This window comes from Filobasidium floriforme (assembly GCF_021052385.1).
Source record: "Filobasidium floriforme strain CBS 6241 chromosome Unknown HD553scaffold_9, whole genome shotgun sequence".
NCBI lineage: Eukaryota > Fungi > Basidiomycota > Tremellomycetes > Filobasidiales > Filobasidiaceae > Filobasidium > Filobasidium floriforme.
This window is the reverse complement of record NW_025763630.1, coordinates 1-16,253: the sequence shown is the minus strand read 5'-3', so window position 1 is coordinate 16,253 and position 16,253 is coordinate 1. Positions and strand designations below refer to the sequence as shown.

Below are 16,253 nucleotides of genomic sequence, written 5' to 3'. Positions count from 1 at the left end.
CATCTGCTGTCGAGATGCCAAGCGTCGAGAGTCTGCTTTGGCGTCCCAATGACATTCGTCCTGTGATACCAGGTCTTTTCAGCGAGGAAGGGGTTCGAGCTATGAACTTGGCTGTCGAGACGTACGTGATAACCGCGACAAGTTCCGCATTCAGGTTGCACTCCATCACATTTGGCACGCCTAGGTTTCTCGTTCCATCAGTTCAAAGCCAAGGCAGTCACATTGAACCCTCATCACTCACCTTCTTCGGCAGTTCTCGCAAGCTTTCGCGACATTCCGACGACGCTTTGTTCCACCGCTCGTTGTGGAAGGACCGGCTGCAGCGTTGGCTGCGGTGGGTTCCATGTCGACGACTCTAGGAGGTAGTCGTCACCTGCTGGACGGTGTTTATCAGCTGAGAGAGCTTGCTTGTAGGCAGACGAACAATTCCCCTTGTCGCTTGTCGATCCACTACGCAACTGCTGAAGGGCGATAGAACAATATGACGATAGATAGTATGCTCGAACCAGGATCCCAAGGGGTGTGGGGCCTCCGCGATCAATCCCGAACACGACCGATTTCGGGCTGGTCGACCCCATTCGGAATCTGCTAGCGAGCTCAGGACCGGGTGATAGAGTCATGAGCTGATGTCAAGCACGTCGGGAAACTGCAGGGTTAACGAGAGCAAGAGATAGGGGTTGATCGACGCGCGATCAAGTTCAATCAGTCAGATATACGCAAGGGAGCAATCTTTTATTGACAACGGATACAACGATCTATCTGTATTTCCTGTTCCTCCTGGTTCAACCCATCCTGTCGTTTCTGTCCGTGGACATTCATCCAGCCTTGTTGCGCTGCCGATTTCACAAAGCATACCTGAAGCTGTGATGCTTATCGCCATCGATCCCGGCGTCATCTTCAACCAGCTTTTGCTCCTGGCTCATGGCATCGCGAGCCGTGTTGCGGCGCTTCCAGATGAAGTACTCGAGGGTGATTACGCCCAGAGCGCCTGCCATACAACCCAAGGAGACGGCGTGACCCAAGAGGTAGCGGGGCGAATCAGTCGAGCGGTAGATCTGGCCGGCGACACTACAGATAGGGGTAAAGTATCAGCGAGCGTTTTAGCAGTAGGATCAAGACAATCATAGATACTCACATCCCTCCGGTGTTTCCCATAGCTTGTTGCATTCCGATAGCCACGGATCGTTTGCGGAAACCGGCGATATTCTCTGTCCCGTCAACAAGAGGGTTAAGGTTGAGCTTTCTTGACTTTGAAAGACAGTCGGTACCGCGATGCGATCACTCACGTCCGATCCAGGTGAAATGCAACCCGACACAGATGTAGATTCCAGCTCCGGCCAAGAAGCATGCGAACAGCTTGACGGCATTGTTATGCACTGCGCAGAGGAGGACGTAGCCGACAATGGATACGCAGGCCATGGGGAACATGAGGCCCCACCGGATCGAGTACTTGTCCGAGATCAACGCGCCGATCAGGTAGACCATCGCGGCAACTGTATGTGATGCAAGCCTGTTCAATCGATCTGGTCACGAATCGATGATGTTGAAGGGTGCAAGCTCACCAAAATATACGGGCGCGGTCATGGCCTGGCTCTCAATCCTGTCGAAACCGAGCTGATTGATGATGACGACCAGGAAGGTGCTCTGAGCCGGACAGTGACAGCGGGTCAGTCATCGTTTCCATCATGATCTGCCCTAACCCGTCGCTTACAAATCCGTAAAGGCAGACATCGAAGAGAAACTGGCCGAGACCCGAGAGGTAGATCATAGGATCGCTGTCATCATGTAGCGATATTAGCAACGACATGAATCGATTTCAGGCGAATCTGCTCACGTAAAAGCCTTTTTGATCTCGACGGTCGAGAACCCGTCGTCCTTGCTGAACATGGCAGCCTTGGCATCACGGACCTTCATCAAGAACAGCTGCCTGTCCGAGAGGTACGTAGCGTCTTGCCATCGATCGGCGATGATAAAGGCAGAGATGATACCGACGACGATGGTGAGAGCACCCTCAATGATGAAGATCCATCGCCAGCCTTCGATCCCGGCGAGTCCGTCCATCTTCAAGAATCCCGCTGCGATGAGTCCACCAACGCATCCACTGAGCGCGGCCGAGATGAACAGGTAGCACATCCTGAGTGCAAGCTCGTTCCGCTGGTAAAAGGTCGTCAAGTAGAGCATCAAGCAAGGGGTGAGAGCGGCTTCGAGACCTCCGAGTAAGAGACGGGTGGCCAAGATGGTAGCGTAGTTGGTAGAGAAACCCATGCCGAGGACGACGCCTCCCCACACCAAGACCACGCCGGGAATCAAACGACTCGGCCTGAGCGTTCGAAGGAGCGTCGTAAAGGGAACCTCGAGGATTACATAGGCTGTCAAAGTAGTGCAAGACTAAGATGAAATGTATCGATGCCTCACCCGACCCGAACTCACTAGCGTAGAAGATGGAAGTCGCAACCGAGAGACCGTTGGAGGGGAAGTTTAGGTCCGCGGTCATTCCTCCGACAGCGGCATTACCTGTAATTACGACCACGTTAGCTATCAGAAGTCAGACCGATTATTCTTCCAGGAAGCTAAGCATACCGATGTTGCCTGTGATGAAACGGGGTGGAGGCCGATTTGTCAGTATCTCAAAAGGCCAATCGGGTATATAGAGCAACTTACTCCTATCCAAGAAAGCGATAAGGTAAAGGATCATGACTAGCGGAGCGATCCGAGAGTCGAGCCTTCGCAACAGTCTCCTGCGCTCATCGTCCGGGATTTCGTACAGAGCCAGGGCAGTCTGATCGTCGGTCTCGATGTAACCTTGATTAGCAAGATCGGTGTCGACGATCTTGGTCTCGATATCGTCCTTGGCAGTAGGATTGACCTTGTCCTCTATGGGGTAAACGGACATGATGTTCTGCTTGTTGATGGAATTGTTGACCTCACGCACATCGGCTGCTGTCGTCACAGAGTCCGATCAAGAGGATCTATATAACTGATAGACGCTGTGATCGGAGCGACGTTCATCACGATAGCGACCATCGTATCCTTGGCTTTCCCTCTGCCGGGAATATGATACTGGATCGGAACTGCTATCGTATTGTGGGGTCTCCTCGCTTGACCTGACTACAAGACCACGGTCCTATGATTTTCCGCTATATGGAGCGTGGGTACCGGAAATATTGGCACGGCAGTCGTATTCGCGCTACAAGCGAGCGCTTGGCCGGGAACTCGAAAAAAGTCCCCGAGATCGCCCGACAGACGATGCTTGATTTCAGGAAACGTACAGGAACACGAGCTTCGCAATCGAAGATAGCACTTTGTCAGCTGAGCCATTGTTTGAAGCAGGATGCGTCTGAGCCATTTGTCAGGTGCCTGTTTGCAAGGGAACGCTTGAGAATCCGGAATCGAATAGGGGTACAATGCAAAATACAGTGGCAACGCGCGAACTTGAGCAATACTTCGTAACCTGTACAATGTGGCATACTAAGAGCTCAGAACCGCAGCGACAGGGAGATCTACGCAGATCATCTTGCCCGGAGCGTGACCCATGACGAAGCCATTGACATGCGGACTCGACATGATCACCTGTTGAGGCGTGACCCCACAGCCCCAAAAGACGGGTATCTCGTCGTCCGCCAAAGGCTCGGGAGCGTCCCCGAATTCGGGACGATAAAGGTCGTGTATACCGAGTTGTTTCATTCCTTCGGGACCCTGCGAGATGCTTGTCAGGTCAGAACAGATCGTCCAAGAACGAGGAAATGTTGCGACTTGCCCATGCCACCGGTTCGCCATGTGTCTTGACATAAGGCCTAGTGATATCACGGACCCTCTCGACATCCGCCCTTTTGTACGGCCTCATCGAGACGACCATCTCGCCGCGAAAGACTGTTTGCCAGAGCGCTCTTATCAATTTCGGTCATTCAATCCACCATGATATAGTAGGTCTCACCTCCGGCGGGCAGCAAGGGATAGTTGGTTTTGTACATCGGGACGTTGGCACCCGTGATCATATGTCGTGGTGTCAACCCTGCGTCACATAGCGCCTGTTCGAAAGTGAAAGAGCAACCGACTGCACGGATGGCCCTATCAGCGCGGTATACTCAAGGGTTCAAGGACGAAATATACTGACTCAAGAAGCCGACACTGTCGTCTTGCCAGTAGTCCCTGATATCTGGGATATCGTCATGCAAGAGCTTTCCGTTCTCGTAGCTGACAAGACGGATGGTCAGGAATGCACGAAGCGATTCTGCAAGCGAAAACCGACTTACACGTTGTAACCAGGAGCATCGAATCGGACATCAGAGTCCTCTCCCAATGGGGTACGAAATCGAGGGTCCCCATTACCTCTCGTTTCACCGACCAGAGGACAACTGACCGGGTTGCGCTCGCACAACGTACGAAAACTCGCAGCGTGTTTCTCAGGCAAGACGATCAGGTTGGTTTGCGTGTAACCGGGACACTGTCCTGCGGTGGGCTCGCGAAAGGCGCCTGAACGACAAGCTCGTCGGACATCGATGGCGGTAGGGTAGGCGTTGAGCATGGTGTGGACCAGTCGATCTTGTTGCCAGTAAGAGTGAGTCTTGGGATGTCTAGCTAGGACCGCTCGAAATGTCAAATGATCATATAAATGATACACAAGCTTTCAAGGTCTGGGTCGGCCTTGAGTCAGTTGGATCTCGGCTGACGATCCCCGGGGCGTTTGCTAGCGCGGCCAGCCAACCCCACCCTTTCCTATCATTTTCCGGTCGAGACCGGCCCGCCACATCGGGCCTTGGCTTATCGATAGACCCGGAATTCATGGCTCCTTTTCATGGTACATGATTTTGTTACAACGTTTCCGCTCGCGCGTGTTCGTGTGTCTGGGTTACAATGACGAGTCGGCCTAGTCGCGGGTGATGAGCAGATGACGAGAAGTGACATTGGCGGTCCATGTGCTGGGGCGTATGGAGCGTTCACGATCAGCGTGAGAAAAAGGTGTGGCGAGGAAAGGTCGACTCACGAGTTGACAAAGACGGTCTGCGTCGCATCGATGATCAAGGCTGGCCCATCGACCGCATCACCGACTTCGAGCGATCCGAGTTCGTACACGGGCAAATCCATCCGCGAACCCTTGCTGGCTCCAGGTGGCGAGACGAACACCGACTGCCGGCTGTCGACCTTGTCCGAGGTTACTTTTCGCGGCTCGAGCCTCTTGAATTCGGAAAATACCGATTCGCCCAGATCGTCAAAGGTCTTGCCGATTCCCTTGACCTTGATGTCGTCGATGACGATAGGGGTCTCCAGCGTAAAACCGAACTGCTCCTTGTATGCCTTTCTGAACTCGTTCCCAAACTGTTCGTCATTGTCGCACGAGACGAGGAGCGTCGTATCGGTGCCATCGAAACGCATGTTCAACATTCTGTCCAGGCGAATTTTGTCGGAAGAAAAGCCCTGTCGTTGAAGCTCCTTGGTGACGATTGCCCCGAGACGATCCAGCGCTTTCGTAAGAATGCCGACAGTGGACGGCTCGTACGTCGCCGAGCTGGGTTCCTGGACCTCGTGCACCCTGCAGCAACAACGAGGATTCAATATGTACATTCGATATTTGGGTCGCAAACAATCTGCCCACACTCACCGTTCTGCCAGGTTGAGACCATAAGCCGAGAGAATAGACGAGTACTTGTGCACGAGGATACGCTTGATTCCCAAGATCTCGGCGATCTCACATGCGTGTTGACCACCGGCTCCACCAAAGGAGGATAGGCTGTATCAGGAGTACCATGAGCCAAGGTCTGACGACAAGTGAAAGGTCAGGACGTACATGTGCTTGGCGGTGGCGTAGCCTCGCGCTTCCGTGAGAGTTCGAATCGGTCGAGCCATCGTCTCGTTTGCCACCGTTACGAAGCCGTATACCTGTGACGAGTCGCAGAAATTGTCAGTCGGCGAGAATGGCCGAGTCGTAAGGTCTAGCCGGGACGCACCATCTCATCCAAGGTCATGTTCGACCCAGTCTCGGCGCGGACCGTCTGCAGCAAGTCCTCGAATGCCCGTTCCGATGCAGCCGGGTCGAGCGCTTCGTCCTCTTTCGGCCCAAAGCATCGAGGGAAGCTGCGAAGCGCCATAAATCAGTATCGGCAGGACAAAGGCGCAAACAGGTCGATCCACCCTTACTACTTGGGAACCAGACGACCGAGGAAAAGGTTGCTATCGGTCAGGGCGAGAGGACCGCCTTTGCGGTAGCAAGCGGGACCAGGATGGGCACCAGCGCTTTCAGGTCCAGCGCAGAACATCCCGTTTCTAAAAGTCAGGCAAGAGCCACCGCCCGCTGCGACCTGCATGGCGTTTGCGAAAACGATCTGGTTATTAGCCTCGAAACACCGAGTGAATTGAGCAATCCGCGCATGAAGCTCACAGTGTTTATGTCGAGTTGAGGACTTTGTATGCTGATCCCAGCTGTAGTGGTCTCGTAGACAATCTCATACCGCCCGTCGTACCTCGATACATCGGTCGAAGTGCCGCCGACGTCGAACCTGTTCATGTGGTTTCTAGTTAGCGCGAAACAAGAGTATCGGGTGCGTGTACAGGGGACTGACCCGATGACGGGCGAAGGATTCTCCTTGTCCCAGCTGGTGAGCGCGTACCCGACTACCCCACCGGCAGGTCCAGAGAGGATACTCTTCAGCCCGGAAAAGTTCTGCCAAGGGCGTGCACGGCAAAGTCAACACAGCCTTTGGTTAAAAAAAACCCGGACCTCTCAACCGAGAACCTGACGGCGACTCACGTCCAGGTCGCAAAGCCCACCATCACTGCCCATGAACTCTACTTTCAGGCCTCCGTCTCGTCCACCTTCAAAACCCGAGTAGAATCCATCCAGGTAATCGCCGAGGACGGGCGTAAGGTAAGCATCGGCGGTGGATGACACGCCCCGCGAGACCATCTTGATCATGGGCAAGAGTTGGGACGAGAGCGAGACGTGGTGGAACCCGACTTCCTTGGCGAGCTTCCCGATGGCGAGTTCGTGTTCAGGAAACGTGTACGAGTGGGCGAGCACTACCGCCAACGACCTGGTTCCCGAGGCGTAGAGTCTCTCCAAGTCGGCACGGGTACGGTCGAGGTCGAGCGGTTGGAGAATCTCGACGGCTTCCCCACTGACTCCTCTCACGATCCTACCGTGAACCTTTCCCGACTCTGCGTTTTGCGACCCTTCGCCGGTATATCCCTTGACGACCTCGCCCTGTTCGCCAAAGACGACGCCGTGATCCTGGTGCCAAGGGTCCGAAGTGAAACCGACCAGAGTGACCCGCTCTTCGACCTCGACGGCCTGGTCGTACAAGGGGGACGGACGTTTGATGTTCAGATCAAAGATCCTGGGTCTAGACTGGTTCCCGATGCTCAACAGGTCTTTGAACCCGCGGCTGCGAGTGTCAGGTCCAAGCCGTTAGTCCCGGTGTTTGACCGAATGGAGGACGACGTACGTGATCAACAAGGCGTGCTTCTCGCCTTTCCTTTCCAACAACGCGTTCGTAGCCACGGTCGTGCTGAGCCTTACGAAATCTAGTCACAGGAAATCAACCGCATCAGCGCATCGACTTGCAAAGCTATTTACCCCGCCAAGTAGGCAGAAGCTAAACTCACCGATCTTAGAAGTAGGCAGAGGTTGTCCCCTCGGAACGGGTCGTCCCAGCCTTTTCTCCAATGCCCTCCGAATTCCCTCTGGGTCCGCAAGGTATCAGGATAAGAGAACACCCCATCATCAGCCTGGTCTGACCAAAGTTCCGATCCAATAGTACAGTGACGAGCCGATGCTTACCGGTCGGAGCATCTGCATAGTTCGACGGGTCTTGCGAGAGGAGCTTGAGGATGAATTCTTTACGGTCGTCCGAGCCTGAAGAGGTCGATTCTTGGTATGATCTATACGACGCCGGGGATAAGATGGTTGAGAATCAGTGACCTTTGCTCGTATGGATGCAAGAGGAGAGATTTCGGCGTGGCAAGTGGTCATTGTGCTTACACGAAGACGTCGGTAAAAGTACCGCCCTGATGATCACAAATGTATAGCGACAGAACCAGATGAGTAAGAGATAACTCTTGACATGATGAAGAGGTCGGAAAGGGCTCACCCTATCGATACTGATCCGAATCGAGTGATCGGGGACGTCGGCAGACTGGTTGACCATGGCAGCAAATATAGCTGATGAAGAGATGTTTCTCGCTAGACGGTTCGAGGTTCCCGGTGGAGCTGGTTTGTGCGAGTCGACGGCTCAGGTCAAAGGTAGAGTTTGGCAGTGTAGAGAGAGTCATCCCAATGGCCAGTGGGTTCGTTGTCCTCGAACGTCATTTGATGTCTCTCGAGCTATATGTTCGTGGTAGCCATGGATACGTAGAATCGTCAACAGCATGCCTAATCCCGGGGGCTGGGTCCGGAACAGCCGGGGAACCTCGCTATGACCATCTTGCATGCCTTCCTAGCTATTTCCGAGGGACTATACCGAGATGATTACGACTATACGAGAGGTGGAGCAGAAGATCAAGAGGTCGATGTGATCATCAGCTGGTCAGTTCCGTTGAGTTCCCGGTCTACGCTCGCGTGAAGAGGATATGGAGAGGGTCAACGTTTCCGGTTCAACTGCCCCAAGTACCTCGATCCTCTCTACACTCGACCAGCACCTACACTTCCTGGCCAGACCCGCCAACATGAGATAGGAATCAGGCGTCCGGAACCCTTTTGGGGTTCCCGGAACTGGTCCGTTGCGATGCGAAGCCGGCTCGCAGAGGTCACGCGGTTGCGTGCTGGTCAAGATCTGTACGGGGGATGTCTTGGGTCTTGGTAAGTAGCTCGTTCTGAGAAGGATCTATATACAAGGTCAAAATATCAGGTATGCTTACTCACGAAGATGTGACTTCTCTACTTCTGCCAACCTCTAGAATATCAGTCGTACACCTCACGTACCTTACCGGACCGCCTCGATATATTCAGATTTCCGCCATAAACAACCTGAACCAAGCGACCAGTCTGCCTCTTCATCAACATGCCTATTGCCATTCCGACCGAGGTCGAGCATGTACAAGCTCTCAAGACCGCCCGCAATGCAGACTTTGATCCTATCCTGCTGTCCCTGTTGTGAGTCTCGACGTCTTCCTTGTTCAGGCATCGGCTCAAAGGACGGCACATTGGTAGCTTACACCAACGCTGGCCTCCTGCCCTCCTGTCGACCCATATCCCTCCGGAACGTCTACTACTCTCGCTCTCATTCTCGCCGACATGACCACGACAAAAACCGCAGCTCCAACCGCTTTATGTCCGTAGCCGAAGCGATGGGTCGAGCCTTGCAACAGACGTCCATCTCGACAAACATCAAGGAACGGTTGGACTTCAGTTGCGCGTTGATGAACGCCGACGGGTCGTTGATCTCGAACGCACCCAATGTGCCTGTACATTTGGGTGAGTCTCGAGTCTGATCGGTTTTCAGTGGTATGGTGTGAGGCTGTTGAGAGGAGGTGATACCGGCGTCTGGTAGCTGGGAGTTTACAGGTCGGTACTGACTCGTATCCCGATCTCACCGTACGTCGTATCGCAGGCGCCATGTCCTTCGCCGTGGTCTACCAGCTGGCCAAGCTCGGACCTTCTCTTCGTCCAGGCGACGTCCTCCTCGCCAACTCCCCCATCGCCGGTGGATCTCACTTGCCAGACTTGACCGTGATCACCCCCGTCTTCTCCCAACCCGCCGAAGAAGGCTCGAGCGAACAACCCAAGATCATCTTCTTCACCGCCTCTCGGGGTCATCACGCCGACATCGGAGGGGCTCAACCGGGAAGTATGCCCAGCTACAGCACCTCCTTGGCACAGGAGGGTGCAGAGATTATCAGCTTCAAACTCGTCGACGCGGGCAAGTACGATCGGGACGGGCTGTACAAGCTGCTCGTCGAGGACCCGGCCGAGATCCCGGGATGCTCGGGGTGTAGGGATTTCAGGAGCGTCGAATCGGACTTGAAAGCTGTGAGTCATACGCTTTCCCAACTCCGAATGGGGATTCCATCGAGGTACAAAAGTTCAATGGCGACGAAATGCTGAAGAGTTTGTTTTCGTGTTGAATTTTGCGGGACGTTGTAGCAAATCGCTGCCAACTACAAGGGGATCCAGCTCATCCACGCCTTGATCGCCGAGTACGATTTGGCCACGGTACAGTCCTACATGGGACACATCAGGGAGTGCGTACCGAGACGAGCTTTGTGAAGCTCTGACTGGCATGATACAATATCTGTACTGACGTCGCTGTGAGATATGCGTTGGACGATTTGATGAGCAGTAACGCCGAACGTGCCGTCCGAAAGATGTTGATCGCGGCTGCAACCTCCGCGGGGAAAGATACGCTCTACGTCGGTATACCCATGATGGTTGTCCTCGGTTGCCGAACAGCAGGTGGATGCTGATGCGCTCTTCACCCGCCGCAGGCCATCGATCACATGGACGACGGCTCTCCCATCGCCTTGACGGTCAAGATCGATCGATCGACCGGGGACGCCACGTTCGACTTTACCGGGACCGGACCTGAAGTGCGAGGCAATTGGAACGCCCCCATCTCGGTGGTCCACAGTGCCATCATCTACTGGTCAGTATTGGGGTCCTTACCGCGTCATTCCGGATCCACGTCGAGCTGATGGCAACGTTTGACCCGCGCTGATAGCATGCGAGCGATGATCGATCAAGATATTCCGCTCAACTCGGGCTGTTTGTTGCCGCTGAACAGTGCGTGAGGTCTCGTTCGGCTTTATCGTCGACTGATCGCAAGCTCACGCTGTTTTTAATTTGCAGTCATCATCCCGGAGAATACCCTATTATCGCCCTCGCCCGACTCTGCGGTTTGCGCTGGGAATGTTCTCACCTCGCAGCGTATCACCGACGTCTGCTTGAAGGCGTTCGAGGCGTGTGCCGCGAGCCAAGGGTGCTGTAACAAGTCGGTAGAGTGCCGACGCTGATCCTCGAGAACGTGCGTGCTGATCGCGTGGGAACAGCTTGTCATTCGGTGCAGGTGGAAAGAACCGCGAGACTGGAATCGTCGAGCGCGGTTGGGGATACTACGAGGTAAGTTTCAATGATACTCCCACGATCGACCTGCCACGCTGACTTGCAAGTCGCTCCAGACTATCGCCGGTGGTAGCGGAGCTGGACCTTCTTGGCACGGAACGTCTGGTGTTCAGTGAGTGTGAGCGGCAATCGCATTACAGTACATAGTTGGTTGACCTATTGATGTTGCAGCGTTCATATGACCAATACGAGGATCACGGATCCCGAGATCCTCGAGCGTCGATACCGTACGTTCGGGCAGTCGGAAGACTCGCATGTCCTGCTGCTGACCTCGATCTCGATACGCAGCTGTCATTCTCCATCAATTCGGATATCGTCAGGGGTCGGGTGGAGAAGGACTTTACCGCGGAGGCAACGGCGTGGTTCGAGAGATGCAGTTCCTGCAAGATATCGAGGTCTCGCTCTTGACCGAGCGCAGAGCCAGACAACCTTACGGACTCGCCGGAGGACAGGATGGTCAGAGCGGCTTAAACCTACATGTACGGGAGACTCTAGACGCCGAGGGCAAGGCTGTACGTCGCGTGCGCAACCTCGGGGGCAAGGCGACCGTGGCCTTCGAGGCGGACGATCGACTCGTGCTCAATACCCCTGGTGGAGGTGGATGGGGTGTGCCAGGAGAAGTCGTCGAGACACAGTCAGAGGTATTTGGATGGCAGCCGAGGGGAAGCCTTGCCGAGAGAAGCGCGCTTGAAGCCGCCTTTGGAGCTTGAGCTGATGCGCGTGGGCTGTTTCGATCGAAATGACAAGGTTGTATTCGCCATTTAGCGATGTATGTACATGATGTGATGCTAAGGTGCTCTCTGCTGTTGGATCGAACGGGGAACGTCGCAAGCAAAGAGAGGCAGAACGGCATCTCGCCGCGGGTCCGGCAGGTCGGTGTGCCAAGACCGAACGAATCAGGGGTCCAACTTACCCAAACACTTGCCGAAGCAGCCTCATCGACTCGAGCTGTTGTATTGACGATCACATGCCGAATTGTCCTTGGCCAGGAACTTGGGTATGACCATTACCGAATCTGAGCTTGCCGATAGAGTCAGCGCAACAAGAGCAGCGTCGTGGCCATCAACTCGCTCAGCAAGCCGGCCACCACGCCAAGGCATGGTGTCCCTCTGCCGAACCGGTCAGGATCGCTCGCCCATTCCAAGTTGGCGACGATCTTTCTTCAATACGTACATATAACGAGGTCGCCGTTGATGATGATGGTGCGATCAAAGCTGGAAACGCTACACAGCGTACGGCTTCCACATCGAATCAACAAACACACCCAACATATCCACGATCATACAACCACAGCGATGCGAGCAGCAATCAAGCACCACCTGAACGTCAACCTTCTGGTCGTCCTATTCCTCGTCTCCGTCATTGGTGCCGCCATCTCCGGCAGCTTTATCCGTTACACCACCTCAAACTTCTGGGGCGAGTCGGTCGGGCCGTGTAAGCTCAGGACGGGCAGTTTCTTGTGTCCCGATACCGCAGCACTGACCAGATGGCGTCTAACCCTTTCAGTGTATAACGACAGGACCGGTCGATGGTACTACTCGCAAGGGACTATCGGTCATCGATATTATCACGCTACCGGCGCCATCCTAGCGGGGTTCATTTTGATCTGGATTGCCAGCGCGTCATTGTCAGTACGGACTGATGCCACATCATACCGGAACCGACGTGGCTGATACATCACAATCGGTGTTCCGGGTCGATACAGCTTGGTCGCCAACCTCGGCACGATCGGACGAAGCGAGAACAGACTTACTGGGCTAGGCTTCGAGTGCGGCAGCCTGCTGCCCGGCTGGACTGTACTCTTGATCGGCGTCGCCGTCTTCACCACTAATGTTCAATGGCAGCGATGTATCAGCCAACAGTTCTGCGGGTAAGTTGCCCGGCTTCGGCGACCCTCGACCGCATGAGTTGACGCCTGTGCTGCTTCATCGTCCACAATCAGACTAGCTCGGGCGACACTAGGTGTTGCATGGGGAACGGTGGGAGTCGTACGTCTCATACCAATAGATCGTAGCAACGAGGTCGTCGCTTACGCAATGCACCCTTCATTTGGCAGACCTTGCTTGCGATCTCGTGCTTGATCTACCTCGGTCGGTGTCGCTCTCCAATCGACAACCGGACTGGATGGTGCCGATCCACTCTGGCCGGGATGCAAGAGGAAGCGGACCCGCTCCGGACGGGCAAGAGAGACCGCCTTCCCAGCAACGACGGTGCGGAGCCCCAAGGCATTTGATGTATCGAGCGCTTCACAATGACCAGTAGGTGATGATCGGAGAGAAGCACTTGTTTGTACAGTCGTCCCCCCGCAAATGAGACACCCCCGAAATGAGAAACCTGTGATTTTGAGAAGAATTTTTGGGAAATTGCCTGCTCCCAACACGGGAAGGCTGTAAATTCTCATTTTTATTTAAAATGAGAAGTGAGAAGGAATTCTGACGTGTATTTACAAAATTCTTATTTTCAAAGGTCGCCGAGTGCAACATTAATGAGAAACACCGACTCGAATCAGATTATTCTCACATGTGAATACGGGCATATGAGCACTTCATCCAATTGGTTCACAATCATGACCCCCCCTGTGAGGCCTAAGAGTGCTAGTCAAAGACGACAGGACCTCAAAAAAGAGCATGTAACTCTGGCTCATAAACTCCGCGTCATCGCTCATGTCAAAAGGTTGAAGAGTCAGAAAGTAAAGAGTCACATGGCGCAGACAATCAGTTATTTCAAAGCACACAGTGATCCCTTGGATCTGAACGACAAGACTATCTACCGGTGGCTGAAAACTGAAGAGAGCATCCAAGCCGCTTACAACCTTTCGGCGGAGGGAGAAGGTTCAGGCAACAAAGAGGTTGCGTCTGGGCGGAAGAAAGCTCGTACAGTCAAGAATCCTCAAGTCAAGGAGGCCTTACGTCTGTTCTGTCAGAAGATGTTGGATAGCAATCTGCCTTGCTCCAGCCATCTCCTGAAGCACAAGTTACAACAATATCAAGAGCGGTTAGGAGGAGAGGTTGTGAAAGGATCTAACGGATGGGTTGAAAGTTTCTGCAGATCGTGAGTATGCTCGTGCGACGCTACAGAGATTGAGAGCTTAGTGATCCTGGCCTGTGTAGATATGGTCTGAAGTCTTACAACGCCCATGGTGAGGCTGGATCTGCTTCTCTTGAAGATGCAAATGAGGATCGCAAGCGGATTGCAGCGATCTGTGCAGGACACCGAGCAGAGGATATTTTCAACATGGACGAGACTGCTCTATTCTACCGTCAGGCTCCCCATAGAGGCCTATCTCGGGGGCAGCTTCAAGGGGTTAAACAGTCTAAGGACCGGATGACTCTAGCTCTGTGTTGCAATGCCACAGGCACGGAGAAGCTTCCCGTACTTTACATTGGCAAATGGAACAAACCTCGCTGCTTCATGGGACGCTCCCCCACAGCTCGAGGCTTTGATTACATGCACAACAAGAAGGCTTGGATGACTCGGGATATCTTCCAGTCCTGGCTAGAAAAGGTTGATAAGGAATTCCGAAGCCAGGATCGCCATATCCTTCTGCTTCTTGACAATTTCAGTGGTCACCAGGCACCAGATTACCGTCCCACCAATGTCACTATGGTCTTTTTTGCACCAAACCTCACCAGCTATTGCCAACCTCTCGATCAGGGCATTATTGCAACACTCAAGTTGTGTTATCATCGTCTCAAGGCTGTAGAGACCGCAGCAAAAGTGGAGGCTGGTGAAGCAACACCTTACGATACGAACCAGCTCGAAGCCATGATCATGCTCAACAAAGCGTGGGAAGAGATCACCTCGTCCACTGTTACAAACTGCTGGAGGAAAGCTGGCATCTTAGGCGACAACCTCAGTCACGGCCAACAGGCGGTGGATATTCCAGAGGGAGAGGCTACAGTCAACCCGCGTGCCTGGGGTATAATATTTCGGCTCTTCGATGAGGACGAGTATTCCATTCCCCAGGCCGAAGAAGCCCTGAAGGCACTGTTGGGCTGTCACTATGATGCACGATACTGGCAAGGCATCATGGCATGGTCATGCGTTGAACCAGATCAGCCTGAGCAACTTGCCGAGGGACGCTTCAAGGCCTCGGTTGAGCAACAAGCTCGTCACGAGATGCTGCAGGATCAACCAGAGATCGAACAATTGCAGCTGATGCGAATTGAGCTGGGTTCAGCACTAGAGAACATAGGATGGTCCTCTGCTACCTCGCGTATTGCTGTATCTGCTCTCCTCAATGAGACGACATCAGAGTTGGTAGTCGAGGGTGACCATGCTCTGGCAGACGTCAAGCAAATTGACAACGAAGTGTTTGCCGAGCTGGAGAATTTTGGAAGCAGGCGACGGGATTAGGGTTATAGGGGGTCTTGACCCCCGGGTATGAAACACACTTTTGAGAACCAGCCATCCCAGCGCTCCCAGAGTTGTACCAATGGATAGAGGCACCTTTGAACAGTAGAAATGAACTATCCAATCTGTTGTTGGACCCTTGTTGTGACTGCTACGGGTCAAAAACACGTCAAAATGACCTCGAAAGTCAAAAAAAAAAGTTAAAGTTCCCAAAAAATGAAATTGTCTGAAAGTTCCAGAACACTATCCCGTTTGGTTGGACCATTTTGAAGGTGAAATGACTTAGAAATCACGCTGGGCAGTTTGGGGGTGAGGTTGTTGACGTGACTTGAGCATATCCATAGGAGGTCTGTCCCGCGCGCAGGTGGCCACGTCATCAGGCTGTCCCGCGCGGGGGTGGGCAGAAAAAAGTAAACAAACAGCCTGTCACCGCGCGTGCAAGTCCCCACCCGTCCATCAACCTATTCTCACCATCCACATCAGCCATCCTTCACACAGCTGTCATGTACATGCTAATCAGTCAAGAAGTTCATTCTAATCATTACATGTGTATTCTCCAAACAGCAGAGTTGTTTGCCCAAGTGGTTGTCTGTCACGTCACGCGTGGGGCATCTGAATGACAAAGTAAACAACATGAGCTCAGCAGTCACCGCAGACACCGCAGACACCGCAGACACCCGTCACTCACCAGACCCGAGTGATGTGATGAGCAGGGTACAGGTTCTCATAGTGGTTGTTACTGAGATAGAGCCAGAGGCAATTTTTTTTTTAGGGGTTAGGGGTTAGGGGTTAGGGGGTTAGGGGTTAGGGGTTAGGGGTTAGGGGTTAGGGGTTAGGGGTTAGGGTTAGG

At 53.6% G+C, this 16,253-nt stretch overlaps 5 protein-coding genes across 5 annotated transcripts; 2 read left to right on the top strand and 3 right to left on the bottom strand.

Moving 5' to 3' along the window:
• Positions 1-671: 671 nt before the first annotated feature.
• Positions 672-3,236, bottom strand: HD553DRAFT_295239 (major facilitator superfamily transporter). Its single transcript, XM_046178487.1, has 9 exons — positions 2,662-3,236; positions 2,581-2,589; positions 2,431-2,514; positions 1,835-2,369; positions 1,712-1,775; positions 1,563-1,644; positions 1,287-1,493; positions 1,136-1,208; positions 672-1,068 (listed from the first exon to the last, which is right to left on the bottom strand). The coding sequence occupies exons 1-9, from the start codon at positions 2,891-2,893 to the stop codon at positions 843-845; spliced, it is 1,512 nt and encodes a 503-aa protein (XP_046037005.1). The 5' UTR covers positions 2,894-3,236; the 3' UTR covers positions 672-842.
• Positions 3,237-3,266: 30 nt separating this feature from the next.
• Positions 3,267-4,584, bottom strand: HD553DRAFT_309968 (DUF1445). Its single transcript, XM_046179773.1, has 5 exons — positions 4,254-4,584; positions 4,115-4,194; positions 3,935-4,054; positions 3,758-3,870; positions 3,267-3,696 (listed from the first exon to the last, which is right to left on the bottom strand). The coding sequence occupies exons 1-5, from the start codon at positions 4,523-4,525 to the stop codon at positions 3,469-3,471; spliced, it is 813 nt and encodes a 270-aa protein (XP_046037004.1). The 5' UTR covers positions 4,526-4,584; the 3' UTR covers positions 3,267-3,468.
• A 30-nt stretch (positions 4,585-4,614) lies between these two features.
• HD553DRAFT_221406 (5-oxoprolinase) lies at positions 4,615-8,274 on the bottom strand. The gene is made up of 13 exons (XM_046177243.1): positions 8,085-8,274; positions 7,976-8,001; positions 7,775-7,875; positions 7,600-7,677; positions 7,440-7,518; positions 6,746-7,379; positions 6,558-6,658; positions 6,377-6,494; positions 6,136-6,296; positions 5,946-6,072; positions 5,786-5,877; positions 5,600-5,728; positions 4,615-5,530 (listed from the first exon to the last, which is right to left on the bottom strand). The coding sequence occupies exons 1-13, from the start codon at positions 8,139-8,141 to the stop codon at positions 4,981-4,983; spliced, it is 2,253 nt and encodes a 750-aa protein (XP_046037003.1). The 5' UTR covers positions 8,142-8,274; the 3' UTR covers positions 4,615-4,980.
• Positions 8,275-9,062: 788 nt separating this feature from the next.
• HD553DRAFT_309948 (5-oxoprolinase) lies at positions 9,063-11,853 on the top strand. The gene is made up of 11 exons (XM_046179772.1): positions 9,063-9,406; positions 9,543-9,961; positions 10,076-10,173; positions 10,272-10,341; positions 10,417-10,574; positions 10,650-10,711; positions 10,778-10,919; positions 10,978-11,047; positions 11,107-11,162; positions 11,222-11,277; positions 11,339-11,853. The coding sequence occupies exons 1-11, from the start codon at positions 9,262-9,264 to the stop codon at positions 11,758-11,760; spliced, it is 1,698 nt and encodes a 565-aa protein (XP_046037002.1). The 5' UTR covers positions 9,063-9,261; the 3' UTR covers positions 11,761-11,853.
• A 9-nt stretch (positions 11,854-11,862) lies between these two features.
• On the top strand, positions 11,863-13,325 carry HD553DRAFT_309943 (uncharacterized protein). Its single transcript, XM_046179771.1, has 4 exons — positions 11,863-12,677; positions 12,756-12,920; positions 12,993-13,038; positions 13,107-13,325. The coding sequence occupies exons 1-4, from the start codon at positions 12,244-12,246 to the stop codon at positions 13,281-13,283; spliced, it is 822 nt and encodes a 273-aa protein (XP_046037001.1). The 5' UTR covers positions 11,863-12,243; the 3' UTR covers positions 13,284-13,325.
• The last annotated feature ends 2,928 nt before the right edge of the window (positions 13,326-16,253 follow it).